General features: G+C 39.0%; 1 protein-coding gene across 4 annotated transcripts in view; it reads left to right on the forward strand.

Moving 5' to 3' along the window:
• The window catches only part of CDK5RAP2 (CDK5 regulatory subunit associated protein 2), a 164,700-nt gene that overhangs the window by 14,127 nt on the left and 132,412 nt on the right, over positions 1-18,161 (forward strand). For 3 of the 4 annotated variants that reach the window (XM_069073810.1, XM_069073813.1, XM_069073811.1), the window contains exon 3: positions 2,277-2,344. The exons of the other annotated variant lie outside the window; for it this stretch is intronic. In XM_069073810.1, coding sequence (XP_068929911.1) covers positions 2,277-2,344 — 68 coding nt within the window. The remainder of the gene's footprint in view (positions 1-2,276; positions 2,345-18,161) is intronic. 4 annotated transcript variants of the gene reach the window in all.

Below are 18,161 nucleotides of genomic sequence, written 5' to 3' on the forward strand. Positions count from 1 at the left end.
TCTTGGCCTAAAGTTAATTTAGACCTTGTGCCTCTAAGTTTTTCTCTTTCATACTATGTCAGAATATTGTATAATCACATATCTGAAATTTACTTAAACATGAATGCATCCATGAGATTTTTATTTAGTAACATTTTACTTTCTCTGGTGGATACTTATTTAGAAAATTCAGCTATTTAGTAGAAAACCCAATAAAGCATAAAAACCTCTGAGTAGTCAAAACAGATTCCCCCCCATCCCTAGAGACCCTCATTTGGGGTACATTTACTTTTACTTTTCACATTATTTTAACTTGCTTTGTTTTCTTTATCAGTTGGCAGCTGATTAGAAACAACAAATTAGGAGAGTAATTCTGGGTTACTTGAAGCAAACTGCTGCCATGGCAATGGAAGAGATAGGATGAGTAATAGACATAGGAACTTGAAAAGTAGAGTAATATGGGATTATTTAATATAGGAGTGAACAGCCCTGTAGTACTTCAGTAACCCCTCTGGGCAACATAGCATTATATAGCAGTACAATAATTGATGTTCATAATGACCTTGAATCTTCGATGAAAAGTTCAATGACTGGTTATATAGGTCAGAGAGTTGGAAGAGACATTAATGATTAGGGATTTTTAGAGCTGAAAGCGACCTCATAGGTGAACTGGTCCCACCTCATTTACAGATATGGAAACTGAGACCCAGGGAGATTAAGTGAACTGCCCAGTATCACCCAGGTAATAAGCTTTTAGCCTAACCCTCTTCCTGTTCTTCCACTCACAATTTTATATTAGGAGGAAAGTGAGGCCCAGAGAGGTCAAGTGATTTACTTAGAGTTAGGTAGTAGAATGATTAGAACCTTGGTCTCTGGTCAAGAGGTTAGTGCTTTTTCTGTGATACTGTGCTCCCTTCCTTTTAGATCTTTATACTCTTGTTTAACAAGTCATAAATCCATAGTTAAAAAACACTGGACCCAGAAATAGAGTTCCTGGATTCAGATCTTAATTCTCTCATTTACCAGCAGTATGACCTTGGGGGAAAGTCACAACCTCTGAGCCTCTGTTTCCTTATTTATGAAATGGGAATAATGATACTTGTATCACCTAATTCATTAGCTTGTTGTGAGGAAAGTATGTTGTAAACTTAAAAACACTATATTAATGTGAGTTATTACTACTGTTATTTTATATTTCCATGAGACCCTCTATAAGTTTTAGTGTTTAGAAGGATAAACTTCAAGGAAAACTTCAAGGAAAACTAAAAGGAAAACCATCCTTTTAGGTGCTTTATAAATGTCTATTTAATTGAAAGTGGAATATTTTCTTTCAAAATGTGAGTTATACATTTATTCAGCAAACATTTACAAAGATAAATAAAATATGTTCCCTGTTCTCAATGATCTTATTGTAAAGTAGGAAGAAATAAGAGAGGCATACAGATAAATAGAATATAGATTGGAATATAAATGCTCATAAAAGGAGCATAAAGTACAAACTGCTGATGCAAAATTGGGTTCTGTTATGTGCTTTCCTTTTTACAATTTCCCAAGTTCAGCAAGTAGTCTTACTTTTCTCAGTGAGTCCATGAAATTTTTGTTGAGGAGGTAAAACTGACCAGTGTCAGATTGTTGGTAAGATATGAGCAGTTGTCTGTGGGTATTTCTGGAATCCAGCTCTAGCCCTTTTACCTCCAGATCTCATTTCACATTATATACATTGATAGACTATGTTTTCCAGCCGAACTTGACATTCTATCCCCTATCTCCATGTATTTATACCGTCTGTCTCCCTTGCCCTTCATGCCTAGAATGATTTTCACTCCATCCTCACCTTTCAGAAACCTTGTCTTCCTTCAAATAACCTGGGTTTGAATCTTGGCTCTGTTTCTTACCACTTATGTAACCTTGTATGACTCACTTTCCCTCTTTGTGCTGTATTTCTTTACATGCAAAATAGGGGGGTTGGACTAGCCTAGATTATCCTGTATGGTTCCCTCCAGCCCTATAATTGCTACCGTATTACCATGTGTATTGAACATTTTGTTTGTAGGTTGTTAGTTCATGTTTTATCATCCTTTTACACTTGGGTTAAGTTTATACAGTTAAAATATTAAATAGGATGTTTTGGGGATTTGTAGATCCAAATTAGTAAATTGTAGCTGAGAAAAAGTTATACGGCTCATCACAGTGTTTATTTCTTTCCATTTTGTTTTCCTTAGGCCCCTCTTCCAATATGAATTTTGGGTAATTTGTATATTGTCCTTTTTTTCAAGTATCTCTCTTCTAATTTTTAGTGTTCCCAAGTGCTTCAGAAGAGACTGTGTCTCCCACCAGAGTTCGAAACATGAAAGACTTTGAAAATGTAAGTGGAGCTATCTCTGTTACCCTAGTTAACAAATCAAGCTTGTTACCTCCTGCAATACAGAACCCAGAGGGAGCTGTATTTTCAGAGAACTATTAAGGCTAAATACCAGCAGAGAAGGAACATTTTCCTGGTGGCACCTTAAGATTGATGCTAAATCTTTTTGGCTTCAATTGTGAGGTCATAATATAGCATGATATTTTGCATTAACTGTCAGATAAACAGGATGCTAAATAAGATTTGGAATTGCTGATTAAAAAAAATTATTGGTACCTTTTTGTTGTTGTTGTTATTCATTTGTTTTCTGTCGTATCCTACTCTCTGTGACCCCATTTGAGGTTTTCTTGGCAAAGAGACTAGAGTAGTTTGCCATTTCCGTCTCTGGCTTATTTACAGATGAGGAAGCTGAGGCAAGCAGGGTTAAGTGACTTGACCAAGGTCACACAGCTACTAAGTATCTGAGACCAGATTTGAACTTATAAAGATAAGTTTTGCTTACTTCAGACCTGGCACTATATCATCTAGCACCCCTTTCCCCCTTTTGCTTTTATGTTACAGTAATTTCTCAGTATCTCTTTCCTACATCCATCTTTCTCTCCCCACTCCCCACATTGATTTTTTCCCTTTTGTAACAAAGAAAAACAGTCTGTTGAAGTGACCCTGCAGAGTAACAATGTCTACCAAATGCAGTATTTCATACCCCATTTCTCTACTGATAGGGGGTGTTTTATTTCATCATCTGGCTATTTTTTTTTTTTGTATTTTTTTTTTAAAGCAATCGGGGTTAAGTAACTTGCTCAAGGTTACACGGCCAATTATTTCTGGGTGGATGCTGAGTATCTGAGCCTGGATTTGATCCCCAGGTCATCCCGACACTGGAGCAGGTGCTCTTACTTGCTGTGCTACCTGGCCGCCCCATCATCTGGCTATCTTTTGCTGGTGTTCTTATTTATAGTGTAGTCAGCATGGTATGGTGGGTAGTGAGTTAGCTTTGAATCCAGGAAGAACCAAATTCAAGTGTTCTTCTGACAGACACTGATCACATGACCCTGGACAAGTCAGTAGTAGACCTCCCCTTTCCACAGGCCTCTCTCTAAGACTAAAAGTAGCAGAGAAGGTACTGATCAACCTGCATTAGTAGAGGAGTTCCCTCACTAATGAAAGCATAGAATAGGGGTGGTGAACCTGTGGCCTCGAGTCCACATGTGACCCTGTAGGTCCTCAAGGGCAGCCCTTTGACTGAATCCAAACTTCACAGAACAAATTCCCTTAAAAGAATTTGTTCTGTAAAAGTTGGAACTCAACCAAAAGGCTGCACCCAAGGATCTAGTGGAAGATCACCTCTGGTCTTGAGGCCACAGGTTCCCCTGCCCTGGCATAGGAGGTCTAATTAAAAACAAAAATAATCTAGTTGTAATTGTGTCTTTTGTTATCCTCGTTCTGCTTCCTTCACTCTACTTTAGTCTCTACAGGTATACTGATGTGCCTTTGAAATTTTTTTTTTTGAGGGGCAATTGGGATTAAGTGAGGTCGGATTTGAGCTCAGGTCCTCCTGACTCCAGGGCCAGTGCTCAATTCACTGCGCCACCCAGCTGCCCTGAATTCTTCATATTCATTCTTTTCCCCTTGAAGAACAGTGTTCCATTACAAAATAGAAGTTTGACCATACTCTAATTGAAAGACACTCACTTTATTTTTAGGTTTTTGGTTACCATCCAAGGTGCTGCTATTTGTGTTTTGTTATATATGGGGCTTTTCTTCCTGTGATTGAACTCCTTGGTGTATATGTTCAGTAGTGGATGGAATTGATTTCATATCCTATTGCTAATTAGTGTATTAGAGCTTTCAAGTTTGTGTTTGAGGATTTTCCTCATTTAGTAAGGGAGGTCATGGCTATATTGTCCAGCTAACAGAAAAATAGACCTTTTTTCCCCAACTCTGGTTTTTCTGAACAAGTTAACTGTAAGATTCACTTATTCATCACAGGATGAATTAGAACCTTCTTCATTTGTATCCAGGTGAAATCCATAGTGTAGAAGATAGAATAGATATTTATCAAAGAAGGACTGGAGGAAACAAATGGGATAGCGCTTTGCAATTCTGTTTCTTTATCCCCGATTGTCTTTCTAGAATGGAGCAGTGCTGTCTTTGGATTTAATTTAGAATACTCATTACCTCTAATAGTTATCTGCAAACCACCAGTGACCAATTGAAGAAATTACTTGTCAGATCTGTAATGGAAACAAGTAATTTCTGAGCTTTGAGCAGTGGTAATTTCAACTGTGCAAACTATATGTTGTGGGGTTTGGGTCCTCAAATGGATAAGATTTGATTATCATGTGTTGCATATAATTAAAATGTGCTTTACTATTAAATGATCTTTCTTGTTTCTTATTCATTTTTCATTTGACTCAAGTTTTCCTGAATCAAAGTGGTCTTGAAGACCTAATAACTTGTAAAGCCAGTGAGCTTATGAAGGCGGCCTACTGCCTGTGGTGCCAATATCTTTAAGGATTTATGTTTTTTTCTTTATGACTGGAGTCCTTTGGCTGCTGTTAGGTTTTATGGCATTAATATTTTTTATTATAGCATTTGCAGGAGCAAATACCATAGTTGAAATTGAAATGGCCACTCTGTTTTAGATGTCCCCCTCACAGTTCTTTTTTGAAGTCACTCAAATATTTCTTTTGGGCTGAACCATTAAATGTTTGATTTCTTCCTCAAGATGGCTTCAGCATTTCTTTGGAAAGCTTGTAAAAGATGCATTTTTTTGGTTTCTTGAATTGTACACATACTTCTGGATAGGGATGACTTGTTTTAGTGGTAACAATAGCTCACATATTCAGTGTTCTACAGTTTGCAGAGGGCTTTCATGCACATTATGTCATTCTGAAAAAGATAGTCATAAACCCGATTCTGCAGTGGATGAAACTGAGTCTCAGAGAGGAGAAACCTCACATAAACTGACAGACTGAGGAGAAGAACTCAGTGTGCTTATCCTACTCATAGAATTGTGGAATTTCAGATTTGGAAAGGACCTTACACTGCTAATACTCTCATTTTGTAGATGAGACAGTGGCAAAGAGAGCTGCTCAAAGTTTGAAAAACTAGTCAGTGGGAAAAACAGGATTCAGTCCTGAGTCTTGTGAGTCAGAGCCTGGTCCTTTCTGCCCTCTCCCTACTTTGCCTTCTGAGGGTCCCTAGGTCATGGATTTAGAGCTGTGAAGTCCTAGAGGTGAGTGAGCATTAGGTGCCTCGCTTTACACATTCTAGTGATGGGTATAATGATACAGATGGCATAGGCTTTGGGTTCAGCCAGGAATAGTGCTTCAGCTGATTTCCAAATTAAACATACAGTCTTGTTTCTGGGTGATTTAGAATTATAAATGGCTCCTTTTGGGATGAGAGCATATTTTCCTTTGGGGCCATGCTGGACCTGGCAGCAGAGGTGTGTATCCAATTGTTAGATGATCCTGTGATTCAGAAAAAAGCTGTTCATTCAGCCTTTCAGTCAGAACAAGTCTGCCTGTATAGCCTGTTAATGCTATTGCACTCTTCTGGGTGTCTTACAATCATTTCTGTCGTACTGTTTAGCTCATTATCATAGGGTATTATCCATTTCCTCTCCAAGAAGTTCAGGGAATTGAGACGCTAAGATATTGTACATTACTGGGTCCTGTGACACACCTGTGACAGTTAGAAGCTATTAGGTGTTAGCTCATTTACAAGTTCCTTTCCTTCCTTCTGTAATGTAGCCAGCCTTTTTGTTAGTTTGGGGACAGGGCAGTGTTTCTTTTAGGCTTCATGAAGTGGAAGTTAGTATCAAGTCCAGAGCTTTTGTATTTAATATGTGTTTAGTTCATTCTTAGGTGTGCACCCTTGGTAAATCAGAATTGTTAGCTTGTGTTGGGAAGCAGCATGTTCTAGTGGAGGGGGCTGGATGTAATGGTAGCTTTTTTTTTTTTGATGACCTTGTACGTTCCTGCTTATCCATCTTATATACTACACTATATGAAGCCATGAATGAATGCAAATTTACTTACTATACTTTCATAGCATTTTTTTAAGGGTTAGAGATTAATTTGTTGAATTGAAGTATTAAATCATATATTTCAGCCATGGAGAGACTTAATAGTACCTTCAATTTTTTGTTTCTTGTTCATTTTGCTATTTGCCACCTTGCATATCTCATTCAAGCCCCTTATCTAAACTCTTGAGAAGGTAAAACTTTTACTGCTAATGACTGTGCAGGGCAGGGGGGGCCCCCCTTCTTAACTTTGGGGATAGCTAGATAAAGGGATTTCCAAGGCTTTAGGCCCAAGGTCTGTGAAAACATGGAGTTAAATTGAAAAGGTAAATGAAAGCCTGGCCTCTGACCCCCTGAACTCAACATGGGCTCTTGGAAGCAAGGAGAACTGAGGAACAGCATGGCCTGTGTGGGTGAAATGAAGTTTCTTCTTTACATAAGAGAATGCCAGGAGCTTCCATATTTGGATTATTTCTTTCTTAATTGATCTGTATCCCCTTTGTTGGTACTTACATTATCGGGGTCAGCATATTGTTCTAGGCTTAGAAGAACATTCTCTTCTCTCAGAAGTACCTTGAGGTACAGCTGTCTTCCTGTGTACCTTGCCATGAGCCTAAAGGCCAGCTGACTATACTCCATAATTTTAAAAACATTTTCGAGTATCTTTTTTTTTTTGATGGAATCTTCATTCCTGAAAACATCCGTCTCTTTTCAGCAAGAAATTTGTTGTGACAAAGAATAAAAAAGGAGAGGAGGGAAAAAGAGTATTTGAGCAAAGCCTCCTTAAATGCATCAGCTGAGTCTGCCCACGGGTGCAGGTTTTCATATCCCTTATCCTTCGTTGCTGCAAAGAAGGGCGGGATGTATTCCGTAATTTTATTCCAGTAAATTTTATTTTAGATTCTTAAGTTTTGTGTATGGGCTGACTTTTATTTTTCTCTCATAGCCACTGACATACCCAAACCCCACTTATTTAGGAAGTATTTACTGCCTAGAGCTAGGGAAAACAGACAGGAGAATCTGATGATCATCTTTCATACCTCTAACAAGCCCTTTTAATGCCAATTGCATAAACAACTCGATTTGGAAACACAAAATTTAGATCATGAATCCCTGTGTTCCTTAGATTAAATGAGATATTATTTGTAAAGCACTTGGCACAATGTCTGGCACATGTCATTCTTGTCCAACTGTTGGTCACCCCCATTTGGGGTTTTCTTGGCAAAGACACTGGAGTGGTTTGTTATTTCCTTCTCCAGCTCATTTTATAGATAAGGAACTGAGGCAAACAGGGTTAAGTGACTTGTCTAGGGTCACATAGCTAGTAAGTATCTGAGGATACATTTGAACTTAGGAAGGTCCTGACCCCAGATCCAGCACGGTATCCACTTTGCCACCTAACTGTCCCACCTGGAATATAATAGGTATTTAATAAGTGCTATGTACCTGGGCAAGTTACTGCCCCCAAATGCAGTCTCTAACTTATCCACCTCACAAATCTGTTACAAGGAAATCACCTTGGGAATGCTTTGGAGTTATAAATGTGAGCTACTTTATTCAGGACACTGGGAAGATAGTTTCTTACATGCTTGTTTGACTATCACTGGTTATCACAGCCCCATTTAACACTAACCATACAAAACAGAAGGCTGGGTCAGGAAATGGCCTATGAACAGTTTTCTAAATGAATCATGGTACATTGGAGTGAAGATTGAACCCCATAGCTAGTCATGACACTTTCTTTTTCATTAATGTTTCATTTAACTACCTTTAGCAAGACCCTGTTATTAGGTAGTATCATTTATCAGAGATTAACCTGAGCCAATTGGATTTCATCCATATCCCTACCTTAATTAGGAGTTGGCATTTGTAATTTCTATATTGGGCATGCCTTAGGTGTTGAACATGAACACTACATATTGAGTTGAGGGCTTCAACATTGTAGGTAGTCCTTTGATATGAGATCACTCAGCCTTATTCATTGCCCTTTTGAATGTACGACATGAACGTAGGGGTTTAACAGCCCTTTTGGATGTTCTTTTATCTGGTCTCCTAAGATTGGATTTGAAGAGCAACTGTTTAACCAGATGTCTGAGAGATGGTTTTTCTTATTGAATGGTGGCTCCCAGGGACTTCTCTTTATTCCGAAAAGGAGCTTTAAATGGGTTAATGTGATTTTATGTTTGAATTTATTGAAAGTGGCTCAAGCCATACCATAATCATCTTTGGTAATCTGGTTTTGCCCAGGTCATGCCTAGATTTCATTTTTGATTAAGTTGAGTGAGGGTCCCTCCGATGGGGAGGGTGGAAAGATTTGGAGTCACAGTTTGTAGGTTGGAATCGTGGCTCAGCTATTTACTACCTCAGATCTTGGGCAAGTCATTTAACTTCTTGCGGCCTCAGGCTCCTCATCTATAAAATGAAGGAGTTGGGCTAGAAGATGTGTAAGGGCCTATACAACTCTAAATTTATAATCCTCTTCTTTATGTGTCTGCCTCTTTATACTTTCCCCGACCTCATTCAGTCTCTCTCTATAACAGTATAATGTAACAGATATTTATGAAGCACCTACTTTGTGCATAGGCTGTTGCTTTGATGAGATGATCATTTGGAAAATACAGGAGGTCAGGTCCTAGGGAACATAAAAATGTTAGATAAGGCATTGAGCCTGGTGGGAAGGAACAGTTGTGTAGGGGGGTGTAAGGTTCTAGGGAGAGGCAGCACAACATGGTAGTTAGAGAGCAGGCCTTAACAAGATGGTCTCAGCTCCTGCCTTTGACACCTACTAATTGTGGGACACTGGGCAAGTTAAATAACTAGCCTTTCAGTGCTCTAGGGCATATATAGGGTTAAGAATCACAGTTTAAGAAGTGCCAAAAGGGTCTCAATAAGAAAAAGTTTAAGAAACCCTGCTGTGGGCTACTCTGAAGACTGTTAAGTTGCAGAGAAAGTACCAACCTACATCGGTAGGGGGAGTTTCCTATACTAATGAAATACAGGTCTAGCCCCCAACTAGTTTTTCCCAATAAGGTCACAACAAAGGCAGCTCTAGGGTACAATATTACATGAGAAATATTTTAGACAGTTGGAAAACAAATGTTTATGTGAGGTCTGGAGGATTGAGATGGTGGCATTGTGTTGGGCTTCATGCAGGATTTTTTTTTAATAGTATTTAATTTTTTTCCAATTACATGTAAAGAAGTTTTTCGCCATTCACTTATAAGATTTTGTGTTTCAAACTTTTTTCTTTCTCCCCCTGCAGCCCCTAAGATGACAAGCAATCTGATGTAGGTTATACATGTACAGTTGTATTAAATATATTTCCACATTAGTCATATTGTAAAAGAAGAATCAGACAAAAGGGAAAAACTAAGAGAAAGAAAAGACAAAACAAAAAAGGTGAAAATACTATTAATAATAATACGATCTGCATTCAGACACCATAGTTCTTTCTCTGGATGTGGATGGTATTTTCCATCATGAGTCTTCTGGAGTTATCTTGGATGGTTGTATTGCTGAGAAGAGCCAAGTCTGTCAAAGTTGATCATCCAAGCAGGGGTTCTTAACCTTTCTGGGTGCCTGCCCTTTGATAGGCAACTGAGGCTTATAGAACTTTTCTCGGATTAATATTTTTAAATACACAAAATACATAGGCTTATGTATGGAAAGGAAAAGTAATTATTTTGAAACAGTTAATTTTTTTTTTTGGAGGGGGAAAGGTAGGGCAATTGGGGTTAAGTGACTTGCCCAAGGTCACACAGCTAGTAAATGTTAAGTGTCTAAGGCCGGATTTGAACTCGGGTCCTCCTGACGCCAGGGCTGGTGCTCTACTCCCTGTGCCACCTAGCTGCCCTCTACTGAATATTTCTATAAAGATTTTTTTTTCTTTTTGGAGGGGCAATTGAGACCAGATTTGAACTCAGGTCCTCCTGACCGCAGGGCCAGTGCTCTATTCACTGCACCACCTAGCCGTCCCACTACTGAACATTTCTAAACAGAGAAATGACAAGATCAAATTTATGTTTATGTTTATTTTGAAAGACAGATTGAAGGGTGTAGAGAATGGATGCCAGAAGACCTAGTAAGGGACTGCTGTAATAGCCCAGGTGGGTGGTATTGAAAACTAGTATGAACTATGAGTGGGTAATAGGATTAGAGAGGAAAGGATGGAGCTTTATTTGAACTAGCAAATAGATTGGTTTAATACAGCTTTTGACTGTGATATATGATAGAGAATGGGCATAGAATAGTTAGGTCAGTTGATTACTCCACCTTCATGACCTACAGTAATGAAATTATTTTTTCTAACCTTGATAAATATTAACTCATTTTAATTTTGTGATGTTCTTCATTTTAGGTGGTTGACATAAAAAAATTAGCACTTGTGTCCAAGGTGACATAAATTTGAAAACTTTAGCTATGGCATTATCTTGCTTTTATGTGTTAAATTTCTAAGTATAATGTAGGCTGCGTGTTTTTGTGTTTGTGTCTATGGAAAGCAACATGTAGTAGGAAGAGTACTATACTGGGGGTCTGGAGCCTAGAATTTGATCCCATTAACTAGTTCTGTGACTGTGTGTAATGATTTCAGCTCTGTTTCCTCATCTGTAAAATAGGGGTGAGTTCTTGAACTCCCTAGCTCACAGGAGTCTTGTGAGGAAAGTGTTTTGTAAATTGTAAAGAGATGTAGAAATGTGAGCTATTGTCATTTTTATTGGTAGAGGAGGTACTCTCACTGATAAGGTATTTTCAGTTTTGTCAAAGTGTTGTGAGCACAGCCTTTCTTTATGCAGAAATGTTGACAGTCATCTTTAGGGAACTTGACTGCCAGTTTATGGAGAAAAGCTAGTACCCATTTTTCTGAGTGTTCACTATGGTTTCACTTGAATGACTTACAAAAGAAATGAGAATGTATTTGTTTTTTGGTGTCCCACTTTATTATAGTGGTGACCAACCTAAATCTCTTAGCTTGAGGCCATAAACTGAAGGCCTCCTGACTACTTTAGCTCTAATAGGACAAAGTCTTTCAAGTGTTGCTAAGAATTTTAACTTACCACACAAAACAACAGGCATTCTAAAGCAAACCTACATAAATATTTTATTGGTAGCTGAGTAATGTTTCTCTTTACAGCAAGCATCTGGCTGGGAACACGTTTTTATTTCAATAAATGTTTCATGCTCTGTCTCCTTAAAACATTTAAAAGGAGGCTCTTAATGAAGCCAACAAACATTTCCTATACTATTCTTGTTACCCAGAAAATTGAAACTGCAAGTGTTAAAGGGAAGGCAGAATGCTGAGAGTTTGTAAAATACATTTAATGTGCTATATGTTTACTGGTTTCTTCATAGTGACTAAGGGGAGTTGAATCATAAATTCATAGACTTATATAATGTTATTGCTAGAAAGAGACCTTAAGAGATCATGTAGTCTAATTTCCCCTTTTACGATGAGGAAACTGGGGTCCAAAGTTATAAATAGCCGACTAGTCAGTGGTGAAGAACTCAGTTGCCTTGACTCTGCCACTGCTCTTTCTTTATGTACCCCACTGAATCCTTTGGTCAGTTTGAAATGGGATGACAATTACTTAGAACCACGTACAAGTGGGAAACCAGTAAAAGAAAAGGAAGGGAAAGACAGTCAACAAGATAGTCATTTGAGATGACCCAGAAAGCAATATGAACCTATATATTCTGGGTGCCATTTGAATAATAATACACCCCTGATCTTGGAGGACTTTTGTTGTACAACAAAGTATTACAAAAGTATAAGGAGTCAGCTTTTAGCATATTAACTGACATCCCTGCCTTTGGAGGGGAATATTCCTTGTTTGGCAAGATCATCTTGTAGGAAAAACAAACTAGGTATTTTCAATTTAGTGTAAATATTGTGCCAAGTATAAAGTCAGTGTAAGTCAGTAGTCCCGGAGAGATCAAATGTTTTCCCACATGTTTCTAGCTTTTAGGCTGAGGCTTTTTTTTTTACTTGTCTTAATCCACTCTCCCAGCCACCACATTCTTCCCTCTGAGGTCTTTTTACTGTCTGTTTCTTCTTACCTATCATTAAGTTATAGAGAAAAGATGATGTTTTAACTTTCAGTCATAGTTTAGGCATCTGTCTGGACAAATTTATGTTCCTTACTTGAATAGACTTCAAACTTAAAATTACTAGTTTTCTTTTTCCCCTGTTCATATAATTTTATAATATCTTTTACCCTTCATTATTAGAAGAATTCCCACAACATGCCCAGAAGTATTTGACCTTGGAGAAGTTATCTTAGCTTTGGTATTAATTGCCTAGGTGACTCTAGGCAAGAAATCCCCTTCCTCTGGGCCACAGTTTTCCTCCCTGTAACATGAGAGGGGTTGGTCTTTAAGACACTTTCCTAATATATTATTTTGTGAGTCTGTTTTCTTAGTATTGACTCTCAGTAGTTTGAGAATCAGTTATTAGTGATTTATTTTAGTGATAGAATATGTTAGTATTATATAATGAGTAAGGTAAAAAGTTGAGAGCAGAGTTGAAATTTTCCTTTGTTGGGTGTCAGTGGCTCTTATAAAATGGGGCTTTTTGATTCTGTTCATTAGTGTTCTTCTAGCTCATTAATGTTTAATTGACAGAACAAGATGTGAAATTAAAAATGGTGTACAAATTATAAAGCTATAAACACCTAAAAAAGCGAATAGGGCCACCTCTCTCTGTCAGCTAGCGTTTATTAAATGCTTACTACGGTTTGGGCACTGTGCTTTCCCTTTCAGCTTTAACTTCATAGTCCATAGGACATAGTCCTATATACACTTTGTTGTACAACAAAAAATTTAAAAATTGTTTATTTTAAATTCTCTTATTATAAACTTATTCATCAGAGAGCCCCCAAACATTCAAATAAAGGAAAAAAAAAGATTATATATAATACCAGATTTTTTGAGAAACCCATGGTTAGTGGGCTTGACCTGGATGAAAAACCAGTAGACAAGATTTAGGAGTTGTCAGATCATTAGCAGAAAAACCCAGGGAAAGCAGTGTCATGGAAAACTAGAGAGCAGAGAGTAGCCTGGAGAAGAGGGTGATTGATAGTGTCAGAGGGTACAGAGAGATCAAGAAGGATGAGTTTTGAGAAAAGGTCATTGGATTTGGCAATTAAGTGCTTATAGGTAACTTCAGAGAGCAATTTTACTTAAATAATGAAGTTGGAAGCCAGATTGCAAAGGATTTAGAACTGAGTGAGAGGAGTGTAGAGATACTTTTGGTATAGATAATTTTCTCAGGTTTAGCCAGGTTAATAACTGGAATCTTTAGATAGAAGGAAGGTTTTTTTTTTTTTAAATTAAATTTTATGTTTATTTTTAGTTTACATCATTCATTTCCACAAGATTTTGAGTTACAAATTTTCTCCCTGTCTTTTCCCTACCCACCAGCCCTACACAGTGATCCCACTGTATACGCCTTTCCCCAATCAGCTCTCTCCTATATCCTCTCCCATGTCTGCTTGTAATGGTAATGTAATTTGAATTTGAAGATCCCTTTGTGTTGGCAAAAGTAGCAGGTACTTAACACTTAGTAACTGATCAAGCTTCTGATTGGGGAACAGAAGGTATGAACTCCTATCTCCTGTTATCTGGCTTAACAGGAAGGTGTTGGCTGAAGGAAGTAGGTAATACTGTGTATATAAGAAAAGCCCCAGAGAGGCACAGTCAGAATTTCCTTGAGACTGAGATCTGGTGGCAGAACAGATACAGAAGAATGGAGAACTGAGTCCTGAAAACTTGTGGTGGTGGAGCTTCTTCTGAACAGGAGGTCAGAGCTAGGAGCTGGAGCCAGGAGCCCAGGAGTCAGGAGCCTAGGAGCCCGGAATCCGGAGCCAGGAGCCCAGGTGACTGAAGCATGACTGGGATGCTAAGACTTTGTTTGTGGCTTGGTTGAGTCTTGAATTCTCTGGAGCAGCAAGGGTGAAGGATCTGACATGGACCAGACCTTGTGAACTTCAATGTGGAGTGGGACCTGCCCAGAAAGCTGGTCAATGAATTGGGAGCTGTCTGCCATTGAACCCAGGTGACAGTCTGGTGAATCCAGGTAGAATCTGGGACCATGGAAGGGGATCCACGGAATCTGAGAACAGGCTCTAAGTCAGGATGAAAAGACCTCTGCTTGGGTACTGAGTAATTATGGAATTATAGTTTACTAGTGACCTAAGGGGTGGAGGGTTTTGTGTATAAGTTACTGATTGTACTTTGAGTACTTTGACTATTATACTTTGAAACTATTGATAAGTGACTGATTGAGTTAATCAAGACTTTGCCCCATGAGTGGAAGACTTTGATTATTATACTTTGAGACTACTAATAAGTGACTAATTGAGTTGAGTGACTATTTTACTTTGAGACTATGTTGTGAATATTATATTGTGATTTTCTGTGATAAGTTGTAATATTGTGAATGCTGTACCTTGATTTTCCGTGGATGTTTTGCTTTTGTTATGGAATAAATAGAGTGATCACTATACTGAGTAATCAGAATCTTAAAAAAGCTGTTCTCAGTAGCAGTTCTTCTGGAAAGCTTCTGTGCATGGCATTACACCGCTCCAACTCTCCAGTAGGGCAAGATGGATCTCTATACCCCAGTGCCTGTATATCTTATTTCCAGTTGCATGTAAAAAGAAATAATAATAATATTTTTTTTAAACATTTGATTTTAAAATTTTGAATTCCAGATTTACTGAGAAAATAGGCAATTCAATATAGGTTGTACATGTGTAGCTACACAAAACATTTCCATAGTGGATATATTGTGAAAGACTGACTATATTTCCCTCCATCCTATCCCACTCCCAACTTGCTCCATTTTCTACTTTGACCCTATCCCTTTTCAAAAGTGTGTGCTTCTAACTTCCCTTCCCCCCCAACCTGCCCTCCTCTCCATCATCCCCCCTCTCATCCCCTTCCCCCCTTCTCTCCTGTAGGGTGAGATACCCTATTTAGTGTGTATGTCATTCCCTCCCTAAGCCAAATTCAATGAGAGTAAGGTTAACCCATTCCCTTTTGCCTTCCTGTTCTTCCCCTCCATTGTAACAGTTTTCCCTTGCCTCTTCTATATGAGATAATTCACCCCATTCTGTCTCTCCCCATCTCCTCTCATTATATTCCTCTTTCACCTCTCAATTTTACCTTTTAAGTATCATCTCTTCCTATTCAATTGGTCCTGTGCCCTCTGTCTGTGTATACCTGTACACATGTATACACACATTCACCTATGTATCTTGTGTTATCCTGATTGTGTTTATACAATATTCAAATTGTTTCTTCTTGGCTGCTTGTAATATTTTCTGTTGATCTGGGAACTCCGGAACCTGGCTATGATATTCCTAGGAGTTTTCTTTTGGGGATCTTTTTCAAGAGGTGATTGATGGATTCTTTCAATTTATATTTTGCACTCTAGTTCTAGAATATCAGGGCATTTTCCTTGAGAATTTCTTGAAGGATAATTTCTAGATTCTTTTTTTGATCATGGCTTTCAGGTAGTCCAATAATTTTTAAATTATCTCTCCTAGATCTATTTTCCAGGTCAGTGGTTTTCCCAGTGAGATATTTCACATTGACTTCTATTTTTTCATTTGTTTGGATCTGTTTAATAATATCTTGATTTCTTATAAAGTCACTAGCTTCCATTTGCTCCAATCTAATTCTGAAGGAATGATTCTCTTCAGTGAGCTTTTGAGATTCTTTTTCCATCTGGCAAATTTGTCTTTTTAAGGCACTCTTCTACTCATTGGCTTTTTGAGCCTCTTTTGCCATTTGAGTTAGTCTCTTTTTAAGGTGTTATTTTCTTCAGTCAGGTTGTTGACTCTCTTTTCATTATTTTCTTGCCAATTTTCTTTGCCAATCATTTTCATGATTCTCTTCCCAATTTTTCTTCCACTTCTCTTATTTGGTTTTCAAAATCCTTCTTAAGCTCCTCTATGGCCTATAATCAGTTCATATTTTTCTTGGAAAATTTTGGTGCAAGAGTTCTGACTTCATTGTCTTCCTCCTGTTCCATGCTTTGATCCTTTTTTGTCCCCCAAACAGGAATTTGACATTTGACTGGTGTGCTTGCTTTGCTTTCTTTGCTTATGTTGCCACTCAATTACTTGACTTTTGAGCTTTTTGCCACAGTAGTACTCTACTTCCAGAGAGGAGAGCTTTATCCCAAATTGCTGGGGGTTTTCTCAGCTGCCAAAATTTCTAGTTGGGTACATTCTCTGAAGCCTCCACAAGCTCTGGCAAACTGGTCAATCACCCCAGGACTTCCACCCTACACAGTGATCCAGATCCAAGCAGGTTAAAGCAAGAGCGATTACCCCTCAGACTGGTCACTTGGTCCCCCTATAATCTGCAGGTCAGGATCTCTGAACCAGCCATGCGGTGGTGGCTGCCGTGCCTCAGCCGCTTCTCCCTCCTGGGCAGAGGCTAGACTGCACTACCCGACCCCCTGTTCCCAAAGTCCACACTGAACTCTCACTTTGTCTTTGGCATTTATGCCTTGATAATTCTGGAAACTGCCACAGCTGCTGGTGATCCACTCTCCTGCTCACACAGGGCTGGGCTCTCCTCCCAGCCCGCTTCGATGGACTCTTCCTATCTGCTTGCCTGGCTACCTTCAGTGGGAGGTTTGTTTTTCTCTGTAACTTTGTGGGTTCTGTAGCTCTAAAGTTTGTTTAGAGTAATTTTTTATAGGTATTTGAGGTGGTTATGGGGGGAGTGCAGGTAGTTTTCCTGCTTCTATGCCGCCATCTTGGTTCCCCCCCTCCCCCCACCCCCCCAGAAAGGTTTTTTAAGGATGGCGAGATGGGGGACATGTTTGTAGGCATTAGGGAAGCAGCCAGTATATGGAGACTGAAGTTTAGTGAGAGATGGGATGATAGAGGAAGATGGGGTGGAATGGTATCAGCTACATGTCCTTGGTAAAGAGAAGGACTGTCTCTTCATTGTGTTGGGGGAAGGAGGAAATAGTAGTGGAAGAGCCCTGAGTGAGGAGATGGGGAGGAGGGGAGAAAATGGAGCCTTCAGTCAATAGCCTTAGTTTTGTTTTGGGGGGGAGGTGAGGGGAAGTATGAGGCATAGTCCTTAACTGAGAAAGTGAAGGGAGAGAGTGCCATAGGAGGTTTAAGGAGGGATGAAAAGGTTGGTAATTGTTTGCTGTGGTGAGTGGGATAGTGAATTGATTATGGAGGTTTAACAGGATTGTCTTGTTGCAGTGAGGGCCCACCCAGTTGACATTACTTAGTATAAATTTGTAGTGGATTCAGTCAGCTGAGTTTTGTGATTTTTCTTGAGTCTGTTTAGCAGCACATGAATAGTGATAGACAGTGGGAGTAATTCAGGGGGTTGGGATTTGGCTAAGTTTGATAGCCAAAGGATCCTACTATAAAGAGTAATATAGAGTTGAACTGGTTCACAAAAAGGTCAAGATGGGGAAGGGAGAAGAGTATACCCTGGAAAAGAATTGTGGGGTGGAGTGACGGGAGGTTATCCTGAGGATGTTAGGGATTGTAGGGTTAGGGATTGTAAGACAGAGGATAAGATTATGATCATAGGAATTTTGGATTTCATGAACATGCGTGGGTAGTTGCAAAGCAAGGGTAAGACCATGTCTGGGTGTGGAGCATGGTGAGATGGAGTGGAGGAGGAGGTCATGGAAATTGAGTAGAATGAAGATCTGGAAGAGAGAAGGGGAGAGAGAGAGAGAGACAGAGAGAGAGAGACAGAGACAGAGAGAGAGAGACAGAGAGAGAGAGAGAGAGACAGAGAGAGAGA

The sequence above is a fragment of the Petaurus breviceps genome, unplaced genomic scaffold, assembly GCF_028583685.1.
Source record: "Petaurus breviceps papuanus isolate PSGF00001 unplaced genomic scaffold, PetGlider_PUasm1.0 90879, whole genome shotgun sequence".
Lineage (NCBI taxonomy): Eukaryota > Metazoa > Chordata > Mammalia > Diprotodontia > Petauridae > Petaurus > Petaurus breviceps.